The 18,366-nt window shown below is 45.9% G+C and overlaps 1 protein-coding gene across 1 annotated transcript in view; it reads right to left on the bottom strand.

Annotated features, from left to right (window-relative positions):
* FANCD2 (FA complementation group D2) overlaps positions 1 to 18,366 on the bottom strand; it is a 1,182,674-nt gene that overhangs the window by 659,858 nt on the left and 504,450 nt on the right. The window contains exon 25 of the mRNA XM_069206781.1: positions 5,201 to 5,316. Within this exon, the coding sequence (XP_069062882.1) occupies positions 5,201 to 5,316 (116 nt within the window). The remainder of the gene's footprint in view (positions 1 to 5,200; positions 5,317 to 18,366) is intronic.

Raw genomic sequence — 18,366 nt, 5'->3', positions numbered from 1 at the left:
GAAAAGAGACAGTTGCTGACTTGAGTGTGCTGGGATCCTACTAAACAGGACCCAGCACTGGTGTTCTTTCCAACAAACTGTACCATTGTTCCCACAATTGGCACATCCCTGGCACTCAGAAAAGTCCCTTGTATAAGATACCCATGGTACCAAGGGCCCAGTGAAGATCCCCAAGGGCTGAAGCATGCATTATGCCACCCTGGGGGACCCTTTACCAAACCCATGCACACTGCCATTACATCCTGTGTGTGCTGGTGGGGAGAAAAAGAAAAAGTCGACATGGCACCCCTCCCAGGGTGCCACACCCACAAACCATTGCCTGTGGCATAGGTAAGTCACCCCTCTAGCAGGCCTTACAGCCCTAAGGCAGGGTGCACTATAACACAGGTGAGGGCATAGCTGTATGAGCAATATGCCCCTACAGTGTCTAAGTCCATTCTTATACATTGTAAGTAGACACCCTCAGGGACAGTAGCCATTGACTACTGCCCTCTGAACCCTGTAATGCCCTTAAATCCAGGACTTAAGGGCTCCCCTGAACCTAGCTCGTCAGATTCCTGGCAACCTCAAGAAGACAACAAGAAAGAAAAAGGACTGCTAAGATGACCGCCAGCAGAGAAGACTGGACACCAACTGGTTTGGCCCCAGCCCTACAGGCCTGTCTCGAGCTTCTAAAGCCCTGATACAAAAAGGCGACGCATCCTGAAGGACCAGCAACCTCTTAAAAGCCTTAAGAGGACTGCCTACACCCCAGAGGCCCAAGATCTCCTGTGGACAGCGGCCCTGTCCAGAAATAAACTCCAGCAAAGGACTCCAGAACCACCCCAGATCCGTGAGCCCTGCCCATTCTGCACCAGATGCCCACAGCCCCTGTCCAGTTGGTCCAACCGACTAGAGCTGGTCCCCACGAGATTCTGACCTTGTGTCCACCCTTGTTTGACCCTTCCTGTCCAACAGAACAACACCTGCAGCCTAAATCTGCAGGACCCCCCTGATCGCCAGAGAACCAGATTAGGATTCCTGATGCCTAAAGGTACCCCTGCACACGCAGCCCCCCGCCACCCTGGTCCTCCCTATTGAAAGGCATTGAGAGCTCGATGCTGTGTTTGCACCCTTCACCCGGGCACCCCTGTGCCGCTGACTGAGTGTGTTTGGGGTCGACCTGTGCATCCCCTGGTGGTCACCTAAACCCCATAGGTCTGCCCTCCGAAGACGCAGGCACTTAGACCTTCAAGTGGGCCTGATTCCAAGTGCCCCCAGTGTCCAAAGGAGCAAATTTTAAAATAACCTCAACTTTGACCTCTGCACTCGGCTGGCCCCTAGTTGCTGGTGGTGGGTGTTTGGGGTTACCTTGAACCCCAACCTGTGGACATCCTAACCCCCGGACACTGGAACTGTAAGGCTTGTACTTACCTCAAAACTGTACTAACTTTTCTTCCCCCCTACAACTGTTTCTAAAAATTGCAGTGTCAACTTTTAAAACAGATATTTGCTTTTTTCTTGAAAACCATTTAACTTGCCAAATTGAAAGAAAGTGGTATTGAACATATGTTGGATACTTACTTGCAAATGTACTTACCTGCAACTGGAACTTGTGGTTGTATAAAGTAACAAAATATATTTTTGCTATATAAAAACAATTGGCCTGGAGTTAGTCTTGTAGTGTGTGCTTCATTTATTGCCTGTGTGTGTACAACAAATGCTTTGCACTACCCTCTGATAAGCCTAACAGCTTGACCGCAAAAACGAGAGCATCGGTATTATGTACTTTAGGCTTGGTTAAGCCTGTGGAGATCTCATTTTGATACAATATATACAGAGCCAGCTTCCTACACCTCCTATCTTTGACTGCTTGTGAGAGTGTGTCCCACATGCCCTCTGGGACCTGAGGCAGCACCTGCGCCACCGTATCCCATAAAGTACGGGAAAAACGGGCCAATAGGCATGAGATGTTTACTGATCTCAATACCAGGCTGGAGGAAGAAAACTTCTTCTTAAGCTGGTCCAGTCTCTTGGATTCCCTGACTGGGGGAGTGGAGGCTTGGACCACCAAGCTCTCTGGGAGGGGTGTTGTGTGAGGAAGCTAGGATCACTTGGAACTGGGCGATGGCCGTGGCCAATTATCCTATTTACAGGTGCCCCGGTGCTGGGTTTGGACCACGTCCCCAGCATGATGTTCATAAGGGTTTCATTGAAGGGTAACATTGATTCCGATGTGGAAACCTCCGGCTGAAGTACCTCTGTCAGTAGGTTAGTCCTGACCAGCACCGTAGGCAGATCTAGGTCAAGAAACTCAGCTGCCCCACACACCACCATGGCATACGATGCTCCCTCCTCTGTAGCCACTAAAGGAGGTGAGAGCATGCCAGTATCTGGAGAGGTGTTTAGTCCACTGTCCTCTCCTAGCTTCTCATACCAGTTCATTCGCTCCAACTGGGACGACTTCAGAGGGTCATGAGACCCCTCCCATTCCTCACCAATGCCTGGCTGATCATAAAAAGCCTCAGGCGATGATCTGGCACCTGCTGGTGCTGGAATCTGCATTGTGCGACACCGTTCTGGCTCCAGATCATTGGGTATTAGAATGGAGCTCACGGGCTGGTGGCGCTGGGAGGGGCCAGACTGTGTTGACTCAGCATCGTTTCGGATCCAATATCGGATCAAAGAGACCCCATCGAGGCCGAAGCCGCTGGCATGGAACCTGATGGGGCCCGTGCTGACCCTGCGGGTCCCGAAGGTTCGCCGGTGGGGCCAGCCCGCTCAAAGACAAAACGCATGGCCTTGTAAAACTCTGAGTTTAACAGGGGTTGCTCTGGTTCCCGAAAAAGGGGTGAGGCTCAAAGTCGGCCCCGGCCCTGGCAACGGCTCCGCGGAACCCTGTTTGAAAACATCGACGTTCCCGATTCACCTTGCCGGCTGACTAGCAAGGTGAAGTCAAAGTCCACTCTGACTTCTTCTTCTTGTGCCTCTTCCCAGAGTGTCCGGAGGAACTTGAGTGGGACGAAGAGGACTTGGGGAACCTGGAGCGGTCCCACGACCTCCTCCACAACCAGGACCGTGTCCTCCGAGGAGTTGCGCCAGCCAATATCGACTGCCGAGCCGCCTTTAGCTTCAGGGAACGCTCCCTCAAACCTCTTGGAGCCATGGCCTGACAGTCAGAACAAGACTTGGAGTCGTGGTCGCAGTCTAAACACCAGAGACATACCTTATGGAGGTCCGTCACTGACATGGCACAGTGGCAGGCGCTGCACAGCTTGAACCACGTCTTCCTAGATGTCATCCTTTGCACAGACAGAAAAAATCTGCCAAAAAGCCAAAAAAGGCCTGTCAAAAAAGACAGAGGATAGCTCGATTCCAATCTGCACTTTAACTGGCGCAGAAGGAAAATAACTGACATACGTGTGTCTGGTTGGTGCCTTTATAAGCGATCGCAACGTCACAGACAACGCCACGTAGAACCGAACGACCCCAACCGACGGCACCTGCAAGAGTATTGATCAGCAAAACTTCCAGATTCTAAGCTGACACCAGGAAATTCTAAGGTACGGAATCTACAGCTAGAAGGATCTATCAGAATCAATGTTGCGAGGCGAGGTCGTCTCGAGAGTTGCAGGCTTGTTTGGTTCCTGTGAAAGCTAGCAGCGGCTCCGGTGGCCAGGAGCAGAAAAGGTTGATGCACAGGCATCCTGGTTGAGTCTTGCACACTGAATTTGGGGACCCACCAGCAAGGGAGTCCCTAAATAGCCCAAACAGGGAGCTTGGTCACTTGGCAAGGTGACCACCTATCAAAGGGGGTCACTGACGTCAGCCACCTGTCCTGACCAACCAGATGCTCGCAGGGGCCACTGCACATCTTGTTTCCAAGTTGGAAGAATCAATTGGCCACCTGGTGGAGCTCTGGGCACCACCCCAGGGGTGCTGATGGAAAGGGGAGTGGTCACTCCCCTTTCCTTTGTGGGGTTTTGTGCCAGAGCAGGGACCAGGGGTCCCTGGACTGGTGCAAACTGGATTATGCAAGGAAGGCACCAAATGTGCCCTTCAAAGCAAGCCAGTGGCGTGGGGAGGCTACACTTCCTCAGCCTTGTAACATCTATTTCCAACGGAGAGGGTGTTGCATCCTCTCTCACACAGGAAATCCTTTGCTCTGCCTTCCCCTGCTTGAGCTGATCAAGCAGCACGAGGGCAGAAACCTGTCTGAGGGGCTGCAGCAACGTGCACTGCCCACAAACCCTGGAAGACTGGTAGGAGCAATACTGGGAGGTCCTCTAAGGAGACCCCAGAGTGCATGGAATCATGTCACCAACTCTGGCATTAGTATTGGAGTATGAGTCTGACATGTTTGATACCAAACATGCCTAGGTTTGGAGTTACCATTATGCAGCTGGGCCATGAAGTGTCATGTGGCCAGTAGACAAGTAAAATGGCTTTGCCACACTTACGAAGTCCAGTGCATTGGAACTGCTTATGCAGGGGTGCCCTCACACACAGGGACCAGCAACCTGTCCTCTGGGCTAGGAAGGCCTACCATAGGGGTGACTTATAGTGCCCTAGTGCAGTGAGCAGCAGTGAAAGGGTGCATGCACCTTTTCACACAGGCTGCGATGGCAGGCCTGCAAACACAGTTTGGATGGGCTCCCCTGGGTGGCATAATACATGCTGAAGCCCATGTGGGACCCCTGGTGTCCAATGCACTGGGTACCAAAGTATCATATATAGGGACTTACAGGGGTACACCAGTATGCCAATTGAGGGGTGTAAAGGGTACCAAACTAACCAAATTTAGGGACAGCAAAATCACTGGGGTCCTGGTTAGCAGACTCCTAGTGAAAACAGTCTAAACATACTGATAAACAGGCAAAAGGTGGGAGTAAGCATGCCAAAAAGAGTGACTTTCTTACAGCCGGCAGGCAAGCAACACAGACTAAACAGTCTGAGCCTTTTTCTTTCCACAGGAAGGGAATTTATTAAAAGGCATGCTTGACAGAAAATAAAACTATTTCTGTCATAAAAGGGGTTCGCTGCAATCTAGGTACAAAGAAATGTGAGGTATGTAATAGTGTGCAGCTATATACTTAAGCACTGACAATGAATATTAGCAAGAGTCCGTTTATATGCATAATAAGCCTTTAAGCAATTAAAATAAGAACCTCAAGAGTTCGCACCAAATCCATATTGTATTCAAAGGTTTCACTCCACTTACCTCTCTGAACCAGTTAATTGAGAAAAACAAGAGCGAACAAAGAAACTCCTTTTCTTGCTTCGATAAGGATTCCAACTTTTCTACAACTTCAAGGTCAGTTAAATACAGTGGACAACCTATAGAAACAAAGTTCGTAAATGGTTGCGCTAATCTATAAACTGAACAAAGTTCATACTTTGCAAAAGAAAATTAACTTTGGCCAATAACATACAAAGAGTAAATTACATAAATGAACTTGGTGTATCTTGTATTTTTTCTATCACAGGTGTGATGTAATGCTGAATTCATGAGAATAAACTACAAAACATGCGAAGAAGGGAAGTAATGTTTAAAACACTGGTTAGTGTGTGGAAAGGTTGTAAAAAAAAAAAAGAACATTTAGTAATCAGAACTGAATCCAGACAATAGCGAAATAAAACCACATATGTAACTAACATTACAAACTCAGAAAATGCAGACACTAAATGTGCTTCAAGAAGCAGAGAGGACTTGATGAACACTACAAAATAAGCAGCAATTTTATCCTAAAATTAAAGTGATCTCCTACTCGTGAATATAAAACAGCAGCATGAAGACACAGACACAAAGCATAACCTGATAAATAGATGGGGGAAGCAGCCAAGTTCACAATATTTTGAAGGAGCTTAACAATCAGATTCTTAACGCTTCCATCAGCTCCAGCATGGAACATACTAAAGAGTTCTGAGGTTGCTACTTTTTATTGATATCAGTTAACTGCAGGAGCTTCAGTTTGCCAAAGCACTAAATGTACTCAGAGGTCCACGGACAAGAACCCAGCAATATGCAATTCAGACTTAGGGCCTGATTTAGATATTGGCAGACGGGTTACTAATCCACCACGGTGATCGATATCCTGTGCGCCAAAATCTAAATCCCATGATAATCTATGGGATTTAGATTTCACCGGACGCTATATCAGTCACCGTTGTAACAGAGTAACCAGTCTGCCAATATCTAAGACAAGCCCTTAGTCCTGTTCCAAAAGGAATAGTCCACCTGCTCAGTGGGAACCTGGGCTAGCAGTCGTCCAGGACTGCTCAAACTGGAGGACTACCCTGGCTGATATGCATATGGCTAGTCCTTGTCTGAAGTGGCATTGAGGGCGAAAAACAAACTGGAATGCAGCTCCTAGCAAATGCCCGCATCTGAGATGTTTTGCAAGCATTCCATTAATTACCTTTGTGCTTTCCCCTATAAGTGACTGAATGTAAAATTTAATTTATATTCTCCACCCCGCTCTTCAATCATATGAGAAGTCTAGTATTACTTGGTTGATATGATCAGTCATTTCATCACTAAATAAACAAAGGTTTCAAGGTTGTTTAGAGAGAAAAGTTTTATGGCGGTGTGATAATTGGAGAAATGTCACTGTAGGAAGCTGCCTTGGTGTGTAGTGGGTACCTAAGTTATTTACACCTTACACCAGGTATCCCCTATTAGTGTAGTGTAGGCAGTGTCTAGAACCCAGGCTCTCTAGAGGTAGCTGTGGATGAGCAGCCAAGGATTATCTAGGAGACATGCAAAGCTTGTGCAATTCCACTGTAGTCACACAGCACTTACACACATGAAAGAAAGCACTCATTGTTATGAAAATAAAGGGTCTTTATTACAGTAACATAGTATCAAATCACTAGATAGGCAGCCCTCCAATAGGAGGTAGGTAAAGATCCCAAATATGTACACTAGTTATCAGAAATATGCATAAAAAGTGATAGAAAACAGTGCAAAAGCAAATAGACAATAGTGACACTAGGGGGAGCCCAAACCATATACTACAATGGAACGCAAACACAGGACCCCCCCCACCCAGATAAGTGGAATGTGTAGAGGGGAGCTGGAGGTATTAGGAAACCCCAAAGGTAATCACCACAGTGCCCCCATGTAGGAGGCTGGCCTGGTTTGTAGTGGGTACCTATGGTACTTACACCTTAAACCAGGTCCAGTTATTCCTTATTAGTGTAGTGTAGGCAGTGTCTAGAAGCCAAGCTCTCTAGAGGTAGCTGTGGATGAGCAGCCAAGGTTTACCTAGGAGACATGCAAGCTCATGCTTTACCACTTTAGTTGTCAGGAAAGCATTGCCAGCATTGTTAAGTTCTTCCCTCAGCAAAAATGATTCCCCTTTTCCTTGTACCCACGTTGGTTGCAGCGGCATCCTCACTCCCAGTGGCTCTTGCGGAGGCTTTTCCTAGAACTAGCTTCTTCAGGTTTAACTGCCACTCAAGAAGGTAGCCGAAAATCCTTGGGAGGTCAGCGCTCTAGTGTTTCTACCTTAGTCTCGTGCTGAAGCTTCCCTCCAACTGTTTCTCTCTGGGAGCCAAGCACTTCAACTGTCATCCGAAGAAGAATGAGCAGTGTTCCTGAGGCACTTCGTTTCATAGAGAATTCTTCCAGTTTTGAGTAAATTCTTTTTCTTGTTACAGTGTGCACACCAGCTACTTTTTCCCTTTTGAAGAAGCTGATTTTTTTCCTTCTTCCAACAACTGGCTACCGGTTTTCTGAGGAGAATTTGTTTTGGCTTAACAGAACTTCAAGCAACTGCAGTAAGGAATCCTTTTTTATGATTTCCAGACTTGCCAATATGTACATGTACATATATATTCAAGAACTCTTTGCTTTGCAGACTTGTCAGTCTTAGAGACAAACCTCAGTGCTCAAACTAATTCCTAGAGACTGAGAAAACAACCTTGAGAAGGAGTTTTCATTTCCTGTAAAAGATATTAGTAGTTTGTATATTTGTCAACTTTTGAACTGTTCTCCAGAGATCCTTGGAAACCTCTGACTCCTGGAGAAAAGAAGATATGAAGTTAACATTGTTCTCTTAAGAGAGGCTAGTCTCTCAAAAGATCCAGGTTAGGAGAACAATAGAATTGGGTGAATGTGAATGGCTGAACAGTTGAATGCGCAGTAGGAATCTACTTATCTATGCTCTTGTCGCCCAACTGCAGGCCTTTCCTTTAAAGAAATCCCAGTAAGAAGAAAGGTACAGGTTTTCAGAGATACACACCGAATATACTATCTTCAAGTGGGAAACACAGCCTGGAACTGGATCTGGAGGCGGTCTCTCCTTTTCTATTCCCATTCCCCTTTCCCCCTAGCGGATGCAGCGTTCAGATAATCAGTTAAAGTCTGAGCACGCATCTGTTGGAGGGAGTTGGGTAAAAGGCATCTGCTCCTGTGGAAGTTTGATTTAATGGGTAATCTTCTGACAGTAGTCACACACATGAAAGAAAATACCCAGTGTTACAAAAATAAAGGTACTTTATTTTAGTGACACAAATACCAAAAATACCATAGAGACTATACTCCCTTAGGAGGTAAGTAATACACTAGTTATATATACTAGTATGCAAAAACAGGTGAAAAAACAGTTAGAAAACAGTGCTATTGATGAAAATCACAATAGTTAGAAATGGGCCTGGGGAACACAAACCATGTAATGAGAAAGTGGAATGCGAATGTTGGTTTCCCACCTAGGCAAGTTTAGTATGTAGAGGGGAGCTGAAAGTACTACAAAACCCCAAAGGTAAGTACTAGAACCCACCAAGGTTCCCAGGAAAGCACGAGTAAAACACAATAACTTTCCCAGAACACACACAAACGAAAAGAAGGATTATGCAAGAACCAGAAGAGACTGCAAGGCACCAACAGTGGATTCCTGGACCTGAGGACCTGTGGAAGAAGGTGACCAAGTCCAAGAAGCACAGAAGAGTCCAGGGAGAACAGGATCCCCTCCTGACCCGGATGACGGTGCAAAAGAACCACCACCGGTGAGGAAGAACAGTCAGTATTGCACCCAAAAAGACGGAGTCGGGTTCCTGGTTAGTGCAAGTGATGTTGCACTCCGGATGGAGGATTGCAGTCTGGTTTGCGTCTCTGGAGTCTGCCAACAAGCCTTGGCACATGCAAAGCTTGCGATTAGCAGAATATGGCACTGCCCAGGACCAGGTGGACTCTATCCAAGAGGGGGAGTAGAAGGGGGGTATCAGCAACTCAGAGAACCAACAGAATTCCAGGCAGCGAGCACAGTAGTCCCACAGCACGAGGACAAGGAAGGTGCAAAAAGAGGCCCACTCAGCACTACGACAAAGGTTCCCACGCCACCGGAGAACCAATCAGGAAGCTGTGCATCACAGGATAGAGTACTGGGGACCAGAGCTGCAAGATGAATGAAGAACTTCGTAGAAGGATGCCAAGAAACCTTGGCAACTGCAAAACTCGCAGTGTACTGGAGTACTGTCTTGCGTGGGGAGGAAAGCTCTTACCTCCATCAAAGTTGGACAGTGGGACGTCAGTACCACCGGGACCACTTTAGTCCACCACCCATGATGCAGGATCCACGCAGCTTAAGATGAGTGGAGATCCACGCGTCTGGTCGCCATGGCAGTTGGTGCCTGCAGATGCAGAGGAGGGATTCCTTCACTCCAAGGGAGATTCCTTCTTCCTTCTCATGGAGACTGAGGACTTGCCACACTCAGAGGATGCACAGCTGAGGTTATGTTTCAGAAGCTGAAAGGAGCCACGGAAACAATGTTGCAAGCAGAGTCTTCGTCGTATATGCAGATTGTCAGTTGCTGGAGGCTCCAGTTGTGGTTCCAGTGGCTAGAAGTCCAAGTAGAGGCTGCAGAGGAGTCCTACTGGAATCTTGCAAGCCGAATCTGAGAACCCACCCAAGAGAGAGATCCTAATAGCCCTTAAAGGGAGTGACCACCCATCAGGAGGGTGGGTCTGATGTCACCTGCCTGACCTGGCCAATCAGATGCTCCTAGAGGTCCCTGCAAACCTTGGATTTAAGATGGCAGAATACAGGGACCCTCTGGAGGAGCACCACCCCTGGCCTACAGACACAGTTGCATGACCTTCCATGGGTGGCATAATACATGCTGCAGCGCATGTGGTACCCCTGGTGTACCAATGCCCTGGGTACCAAATGATCATATATAGGGACTTACAGGGGTAAACCAGTATGCCAATTGTGGGGTGTAAAGGGTACCAAAGTAACCAAATTTATAGACAGTAAAATCACTGGGGTCCTGGTTAGCAGGATCACAGTGAACACAGTCAAACACACTGACAAACAAGCAAAAAGTGAGGGGTAACCATGCTAAAAAGAGGCTACTTTCCCACAGTCACTATGTATTCTCAATAGCAGATTCAGTTTAATCTACATTGTTTAATGGATTGTCAGCCTCTGATCTTAAGCACACATAAATACGTTAACATGTACACAAGTAGCTATACATGCATGCGTATACTGTCTTTGTCGAGGGATGTCTGGCAGCCACAATGGCTTCAACCACTTCTGGAGGAAGGTCGAAAGTGTTCAGTTGTCGCTGCTCAGTCTGCAAGCAAGAAGGGAGACTGTTAAGTCGGAAGTGCAGCAACTTGACCTGCTGATGTGACAGCAGACCCTCCTACAGGGGCAACCTGACTGGAGGTCAGATGCTCACCCCCGGACGTTATAGGTACCATAAGCTCAGTACCTAATTCGTGGCCTCCAGGATGACTTGGGCTATGTCAGTGTAACCTTCTTCAGAACTCTTGGCGGAAGAGGTATCAGTGGTAAGGCATACTGGAGTACCTATTCTAGGTGGACTACATCTTTTAACGAGGGACACCTTGAAAACTCTAACACACTGAAGTGCTGACATTGCACATTCTCAGTGGTGTCGAACCACAGTTATCCCATTCACAGAAGAGGCCTTGCACCACCTCAGAGTGCAAATGACACTCATGATCCACTAGGCATTAGCAACTGAGTTTGTCCACTCTGCCATCTACAGATACAGCCAGGTGGTTTACTACCAGTTAAATTCCTTGATGGCCAAGCGATGTCCGGTGACGGAGTGCCTCCTGACACAGGGTCCATATCCTCACCACATCTCACATGTTGCAATACTATATGGCGGTGGCGCTGTCCATGAGCAACTGCACCTGCCTCCCTTTTTAGGGGGGGAAAGGCTTTCAATGCCAAGTGGATGGCCCTCAGCTTCAGAAGGTTAAACTAGAGCTGGGACTCTGCTGGAGACCAGAGGCCTCTGATCTCCACCTCATACAGGTGGATGCCCCCACCCAGAAGTGACGCATTGATCGCTACCGTCAACTCTGGGTGAGGTAGGGAGAGTGGTCCGCCAATTTCCCAATCATGGTCCAGTAATCACTGTTGCAGATCTTTTGCAGTCTCCACTGAAATCAGGACATGGTAGGAGAGGTCACCTCAATGTTGGGGCCACTGAGAGTTCAGATCTCACTGCAGGCCTTAGAGTTGTGACTCGACCCCAGGCAGCAGAGGCAAACCGGATGAGCATTTGTCACAGACATTGCTTGTGACAGCCCTTGCAAGGTTCAAAAACTGTTTGTGGTGACATTTACATTGAAAACTGTAAAATATTGAGGTAAAACGTGTGTCAAAGAGATGAGAGGTAGCTTGAGATCTGCGTCTGGTGACGCAGAATGAAAGGAACTGATGTCAGCACATGGGTGTAGTGCCTATATACACTCTGAACATCATTTCCAGAGTGGAATGGAGTCAGTGCAGAGCCGCACAGTGCAATCTTGGCACATACAGGTACCACTGAAAAATGTCCGGATCCAATCTGATGCCTGGGGAATATTCAAAAGGAGAGGAATGTGCAGTTACAATTCTCTATCAGAACCACAGAAGTGAAGAAGACTAGGTTTGATTACTGTTGGCCCTCAGTGAATGAAACGAGTTCCTGAAGGGAAGTGGCAGTCCTAAGTTGAAACAAAGTGACTGTTTCTGTCTTAAAGTTGACGTTCCAAAAAGTATAAGGAGATTTACAAATCAGTATTTAAAGTAGAACTCGATTCTTAATGGTCCACTAAAGAACACCACCAAAAAGAATAAATTAGTCCAAAGCATGTGGTAACACTTAAAATTCCTAAGGAGTTATGCTTTTAAGAGGAACCAGGCTCATTTAGAAAATTGTTTGTAGTTTATACTGCACATAGGCAAGTTCACATCAACAACTACTTTGTTAATAGTTCAACTGCAGACCAAAGGGCCATGTTGAGAAGCACTTGTCATATAGCCAATATGTCATATGTAAGCACTCACATTCCTATTTGTATGATAATGTTACATGTGCTAAAAGCCTTCATGCATGTTAAAGTGATTCAGGCATTCATTGACATGGGCTTCATTTTTGCAAACAAACCAAGTGCTATACTGCCATGGACATTGGCTGCTCAAATTGTAACGGCCATATAAAGATTTTTCCATTCCTAGCGGCATTTCACAATGGCTAGAAACATTCTTGCATTTTAACCTTAAGCATGTTTCATACTACCGGAATTAAAAAAGATAATGTGCAGTAGCTTCCATATGCTTCCTAACTAACAGGAACATTCTTTTATGTCCTGTGTAACAAACGTAGAATGCAAGTGAGGATTCCCTTTTACTTGAGTGAAAGAAAACTACTGCACGAAAAAGGTGTAAAACAACCTATCAATTGGTGCTAGGCAAGAGACCATACCAATTGCTGCAGAAAGATACTGGAAAACAGTGCATCCGTTTAAGGCCTAGTGGCATAGAATTACGCGGAGAGGTTTTACATAACTCAGCAAACATTATGATATATACAAAAGCAATGCAAAAACTATAAGCCAGCTACATACGAAAATGAGTTACTTACCGTAACTGCAAGTCTCCAGTACTGTATTGGTATATTTCATAGATTCACATGCTTGAATCATTCCCCGTCGTCGTTGTGGGAGGCCCACGGTACAATCAAATAGCAGTATAGAAAATGTTACATATAAGGTCAAGTTAAAGTGCAATCACTTTCACAGCTTATTCACATCTTTAAAAAAGATTGAAAGTCCAGCCAATCATGCGATAGCACCCTTTAGAACACTAATCACGGAAGCTCCAGTCTCTCAGATTTTCCAGCACAAGAGAGCCTCTATGGGGAGGTGGGTGGGTCACATGTGAACCTATGAAAGCTACCAATCCTGCAGAACTATAGTTACAGTTAAGTAACTCATTTTCTTCTCCAGTATTGAAACTTTCGCAGATTCACAAACGCAAATCTGAATAGAAATCAGTTATTGTAGATACACATTCTGTAATATAAGTGCCCTTTGAGGATGGTGGGTAACAGTGTTAACTATATACATATAAATACATATATGGTATATGCAATACAATATCTATGCTTTATCTGAAAATATTTTACACACACACACACACACACATACACACACACACACATACATACCTACACATAAACCTAAATAAGTATCTAAAGTAACAGTGGCTCACCTTATTGAAATAGATGGCATAACACTGCCTGTCCAATGGCTGCATCACTGCGCTGTGCCAATTCCAGGCAATAGTGCTGTGTATATGTGTGGATGCTCTTCCAGGTCGCAGCATGACATATCTTCTTCCAGCGGAACACCTGCAAACAGGGCAGCTGAAGTTAAAACTGCCCTTGTGTGGCAAAACTGGATTGCTGCAGAAATTCACCTTGCGATGGTTGCTTTTCTGACTGCATCACCTTGCCGAGTTTCTCCACAAGCAACCAACAGCTGCTCAGTTTTCCAAATCTGTTTGGGGTGATGCTGCTAGTATTTCAGACATCTCTTAATGTCAAGCGTTTGCAAAGATCTTTCTGCTGGTGATCGGATTTGGGGAAAAGGTTAGTATTATAATTGGTTCATTGAGATGAAACTGCAATGGAACCCTGGGAATGAATCTTGGATTAGAGCTAAGGGTCACATAATCCTCCGTGAAACATAAAAAGAAGTTCCTGCATTGTGAAAGCTTGTATCTCACTCACTCTTCTAGCTGATGTGATCGCCAAGAGCAACGCAACTTTCCATGTGAGAAATTGAAGGTCTGCTTTATGAATGGGTTTGAACAGAGTTTTGATAAGTTTAGAGAGAACTACGAGAGGGACTAGATTGATTATGGAGGACATCATGCCTAAAAGCGACTTGTACAGACACACTTGAGAAGACTTTTTTCTGGAAAGTTTGACAGCCAGATCTTTTAGCCTGCGTTGTTTGTCCTGGGAGAGAAAGGTTTTGTCTTGGATGGTACCCAGGGTGGAGACCAGAAAATGTATCCTTTGTGTGGGAATAGTTGATGAAATCTGATTCAAGATGAGACCCAGATAGAGAAACAATGTGATGCAAGCCTCTGTAGCTTTGCAAAGGTGTCTGGGCTTTTCGCAGCTTTCGTCTAGATAGGGGAATACCCAATGACCTTCCTTTCAGACACTGGCTGCTACTCTGCTAAGGCATTTGGTGACAATGCAGGAAGCTGACTTGAGGCCGAATGGGAGACCTGTGAACTGGTAATGGGTGGCAGCTACAGTGAAGTGAAGATATTTGCCATGTTTAGGATGTAAGGAGATGTGGAAACATGCATTCTGTAAATCGAGAGTTGTCATATAGTCTCTGTGGCATAGGAGATGCAGGATGTTGGCAAGAGTGATCATGAGAAAGGATTGCTTCTGTAAAAATGTATTCAATCTCTTGATGTCTAGGATGGGTTTCCATTCTCCTGATTTCTTTTTGATGAGGAAAAACGAGAGTAGAAACTCATGCCCTTCTGGGGAAAAAGGAACTTTTTCGATTGCTCCCTTGGCGAGCATGATGAGGGCTTCTCTTTTCAGTAATTGAAGATGAGGGGGGCGAGCTCCAATTGGTGGGCTGTTTGGCGGTCTCGCAACAAACTACAGGATATGGCCATACATGATGAGATCCATCTGTTTGAAGTGATTTGCCACCATTGACAAAGGTAGTTTGTAATGTTCGCACCCACAGGATAAAAAGAAGTGGGGGTAGCCAGCACCTGATTGAGGTCACTGTTTGAGGCTGGTGTCCTGAGCCTAGGTGGGTTGCTTCCATCGAGCTCCGTGCTTTGTTATATGTCGCCATAGGTGGTGGACGGTAGGGCTGTTGCTAGTAAGCAGACCTATACTGTGATTGGAAGGGCTGATACTATTGGAAGCGCTGGTATCCTCCTCTGTAGGTTGAGAAACCTCTTCTAAGTGTCCCTCGAAAGGGCAGCTTTCTAAACTGTAGGGTGCTACATGTCTGTCTTGATGGCCAACAGAGCATTGGCTACGTGCTTGCCAAACAGAGTTTCCCCATTGTAGGCCATATCCATGATCTTGGATTGGACTTCCAGCCAGAAGGTTGCTGCACTGAGCCAACCCTGCCTTCTTAAGACTGCTGCTCCTGCCAACTGTCGAAAGCCAGTGGAGGCTATGTCCATTGTGCATTATATTATCTCAGATGACGTGCACTCACCTTCTTATAAAATCTTTCTTGCCTCAGATGTTCTATCTTGAAGCACTAGATCAATGAGGGTGCCAATGTCTGACCACACCTGCCTATCACAGGGACAGTGGATAGCCAGGAAATTGGCCGCTAGAACCATGATAGCAGACGTGGTGAGGAATCTTTTCCCTATGTTGCCTAAGCCCCTGCTTTCCTTGTCTGGTGGAGCTGAGATGGGAGTGGAGGGATTCTTAGAGCAACGCTGTGCCGCTTGTGAAATAACAGTACCTGGTTTTGGATGTCCTGTGAGGCACGCAGGAGAATCTTCTGGGGCCTTGTATTTCTTGTCAAGGCATGGTAAAGCCACTGTTGCTGGGTTCTTCATGATCTTTATCCCCTCTTCCCATACATAATCTAAAATTGGAATTGCTCAGACTGATTTCCTCATCTGGTCTTTAAAATCATATAGGAAGCAGTCAGACTGCTAAACCAAAATTGGTAGTTGGAACCTTGTCGCAGCCCATTCCATTAGATTATGAAATCCTCCAACATCTTCCAGAGGAGAGTACACAGGCTGTGGTGTTGGAGGCAATGGACTGGGGAGAAGATATTCGTCCCATTCGTCTCAGGGTAGCTGAGTGTCTGGAATTTCACCTTCCTCTCCGTCATCATCTGATGACGTCAGATCTTTTCTTGGGGGTGCTGCTATGTTGGAAGCAGATGTCATCCTTGGAGTTATCCATGGAGAGAAAGGCCTTGGCATTGGAGGAGATGTTGGCAGAAGTGGAGTCACTGGCTGCTCCTGTGGAGGTTCCAGTAACCTCTTACGATAGTCCTGTTGTATGGCCTGCAGATCCTGTAAAAGTGACCTAGGCACTTGAATGTCACCTTGTCAGGGAGGCGGGGCAGTATAGCACTGATAATGGCACTCAGAAAGCCTCTGCTTCACCTGAGGATTATAATAATGGTCATAATATTGCTATTCTTCTTCATCTTCCTCGTCCTGGAATTTAATTTGGAGCTCTGATGAGCTGTGGGCTGCTTCAAAACGGCCATCACTCTCTGACGCCTCTAGGTCTAGCAGGTGGTTCAGGGGAAGAGGAGAGACCTTGCTGGGGGAAGTATGCTCAGGCGGTAGGTAATTTTAATTGTCATTGACGATGTCATTCAGGACGAGATCAACATCGTTGTCAAGGTGATGGTAGTGGGCAGTGATGACTCTGGCTGCCTTGAGGTTCTCTCTCCGTCGTCACAGGCCTCGTCAGTGGGGTCCTCGTCACCAGCAGCAACGTGGTCATCTGCAGAGCCTTTGCTGGCAATGAAATCTTTGTCGGCGGAATTGGTGCTTTAGAGATGGATTGTATTGTCTTTGATGGTCTTGTTGATGAGACCGTAATAACCGTAGGTGTAGTCATCGTCAACAACGCTGTAGGCAGTGAAGTTGATGCAGACAGGGCTTTTGAATGAGTTTTATGCCTTGTCGTTGACGGTTCTGAGGAGGATGTGTGTGGGCAAAATCCAGTCCTGGCAGATGGTGTGCTAGGCTCAGAGGAGGTAGTCTGAAGAGATTTGTCTCTTTTTCTCCTTTTTACAAAGCTTCTTTGGCTAAGCCATGATGAGATTTAAGGGCCTTTCTGCTTTCCTCAGTGGTCCCCTGGTCAAAGGACCTTTCTCTTCTGCAAGACCTAGCAGGGGTATCACTGGCTTCCTGCAAAGATGGAGATTTTTGTGTCGCTTTCTGTAGCCACAAAAGAAGCCCCCGCCCTATCTTTCAAGGTTTTAGATGAAAGTGTGGCAATCTTTACAATCCTTTAACTTGTGCTGAGGGTAGAGGCAGTAAAGAGAGTCTTTATGTGGGTCAACCACATGAGGACTTTTCTTCCCACATGTTTTGCAGGGTCTGAAGAAGCCTTTCTTAGATGTTTCAGACATTGTAGGATTAGGATTAATAATTTCCAGAACCTGGATTGAAGAAATTGAGCAGAACTCAGGAAGACTCCCTGCATATGGCGTGTGGTAGAAAATCTGAGACTTGAGCTTCTGTGATGAGGGTCCTAGAGGGTGCTGCCGCCTGATTGGCGGGTCTTTTCCAGAGATGTGAATACGCTGTCAAAGTGAATTCACTGTAACACCGATTTATATGTAAAATGTTCTGTGCTGCTATTTGATTGTACCAAGGGACTCCTACTTCAACGACAGAGAATGATTCAGGCATGAGAATCTCTGAAAGATCCAATACTGAAGACATAGTTAGAAATGGTAAGGTTGTGTTAGGATTGTGTGATGAACAATGTTTGTGGGGAATTCAGCCTTTACTCAATTAATTTCTAATGGATAAGAGAAGTATTGATGACAATTGTTTTTCACTTGATTTATCTGAGAATAGTACTCAATAAATGTTAATACATTATAAAATACCAATATTCAAGTATGTAAAAAGTCCAGGATTTTGGCTTAAGCTATGCTACATCACATTCAGATGTACGAGATTATTAATATCCTTCCTTAGTGCAAGAGTTGAGAATCACTTGCCAATATTCCTTTTCCTTTTCTCCAAAAAGTTAATAGTTTTCTTTCAGAGCTCTGGAAATCAACTGGGTGAGATCACACAAATATCAGGGTTACTCCACACATCACCATCAAACTCACCTTCTGTCATGCCTTATCTGGAAGAGACTTTCTAGCTGCAGATTCCTTACCTCAGAATATTCCTGAGGAATCAGAAAGGATCTGAACAAATCTTGAGCAGTACCCTTGAGCACCAGTAGGTGGTGTTAACTCATCGGTGTGGTGTGCATTGCTAAATCCATCATTTGGGTGACCCTAAAGTGAAATCAGTTCGCAGAGCAGGGAGGATCTGTAAGGAATCTTCAGCTATATAGAGTCTACCAGAT

Source organism: Pleurodeles waltl, chromosome 9 (assembly GCF_031143425.1).
Source record: "Pleurodeles waltl isolate 20211129_DDA chromosome 9, aPleWal1.hap1.20221129, whole genome shotgun sequence".
Classification (NCBI taxonomy): domain Eukaryota; kingdom Metazoa; phylum Chordata; class Amphibia; order Caudata; family Salamandridae; genus Pleurodeles; species Pleurodeles waltl.
Note: the sequence above shows the minus strand (reverse complement) of the source record. Positions and strands in the feature narration are given on the sequence as shown.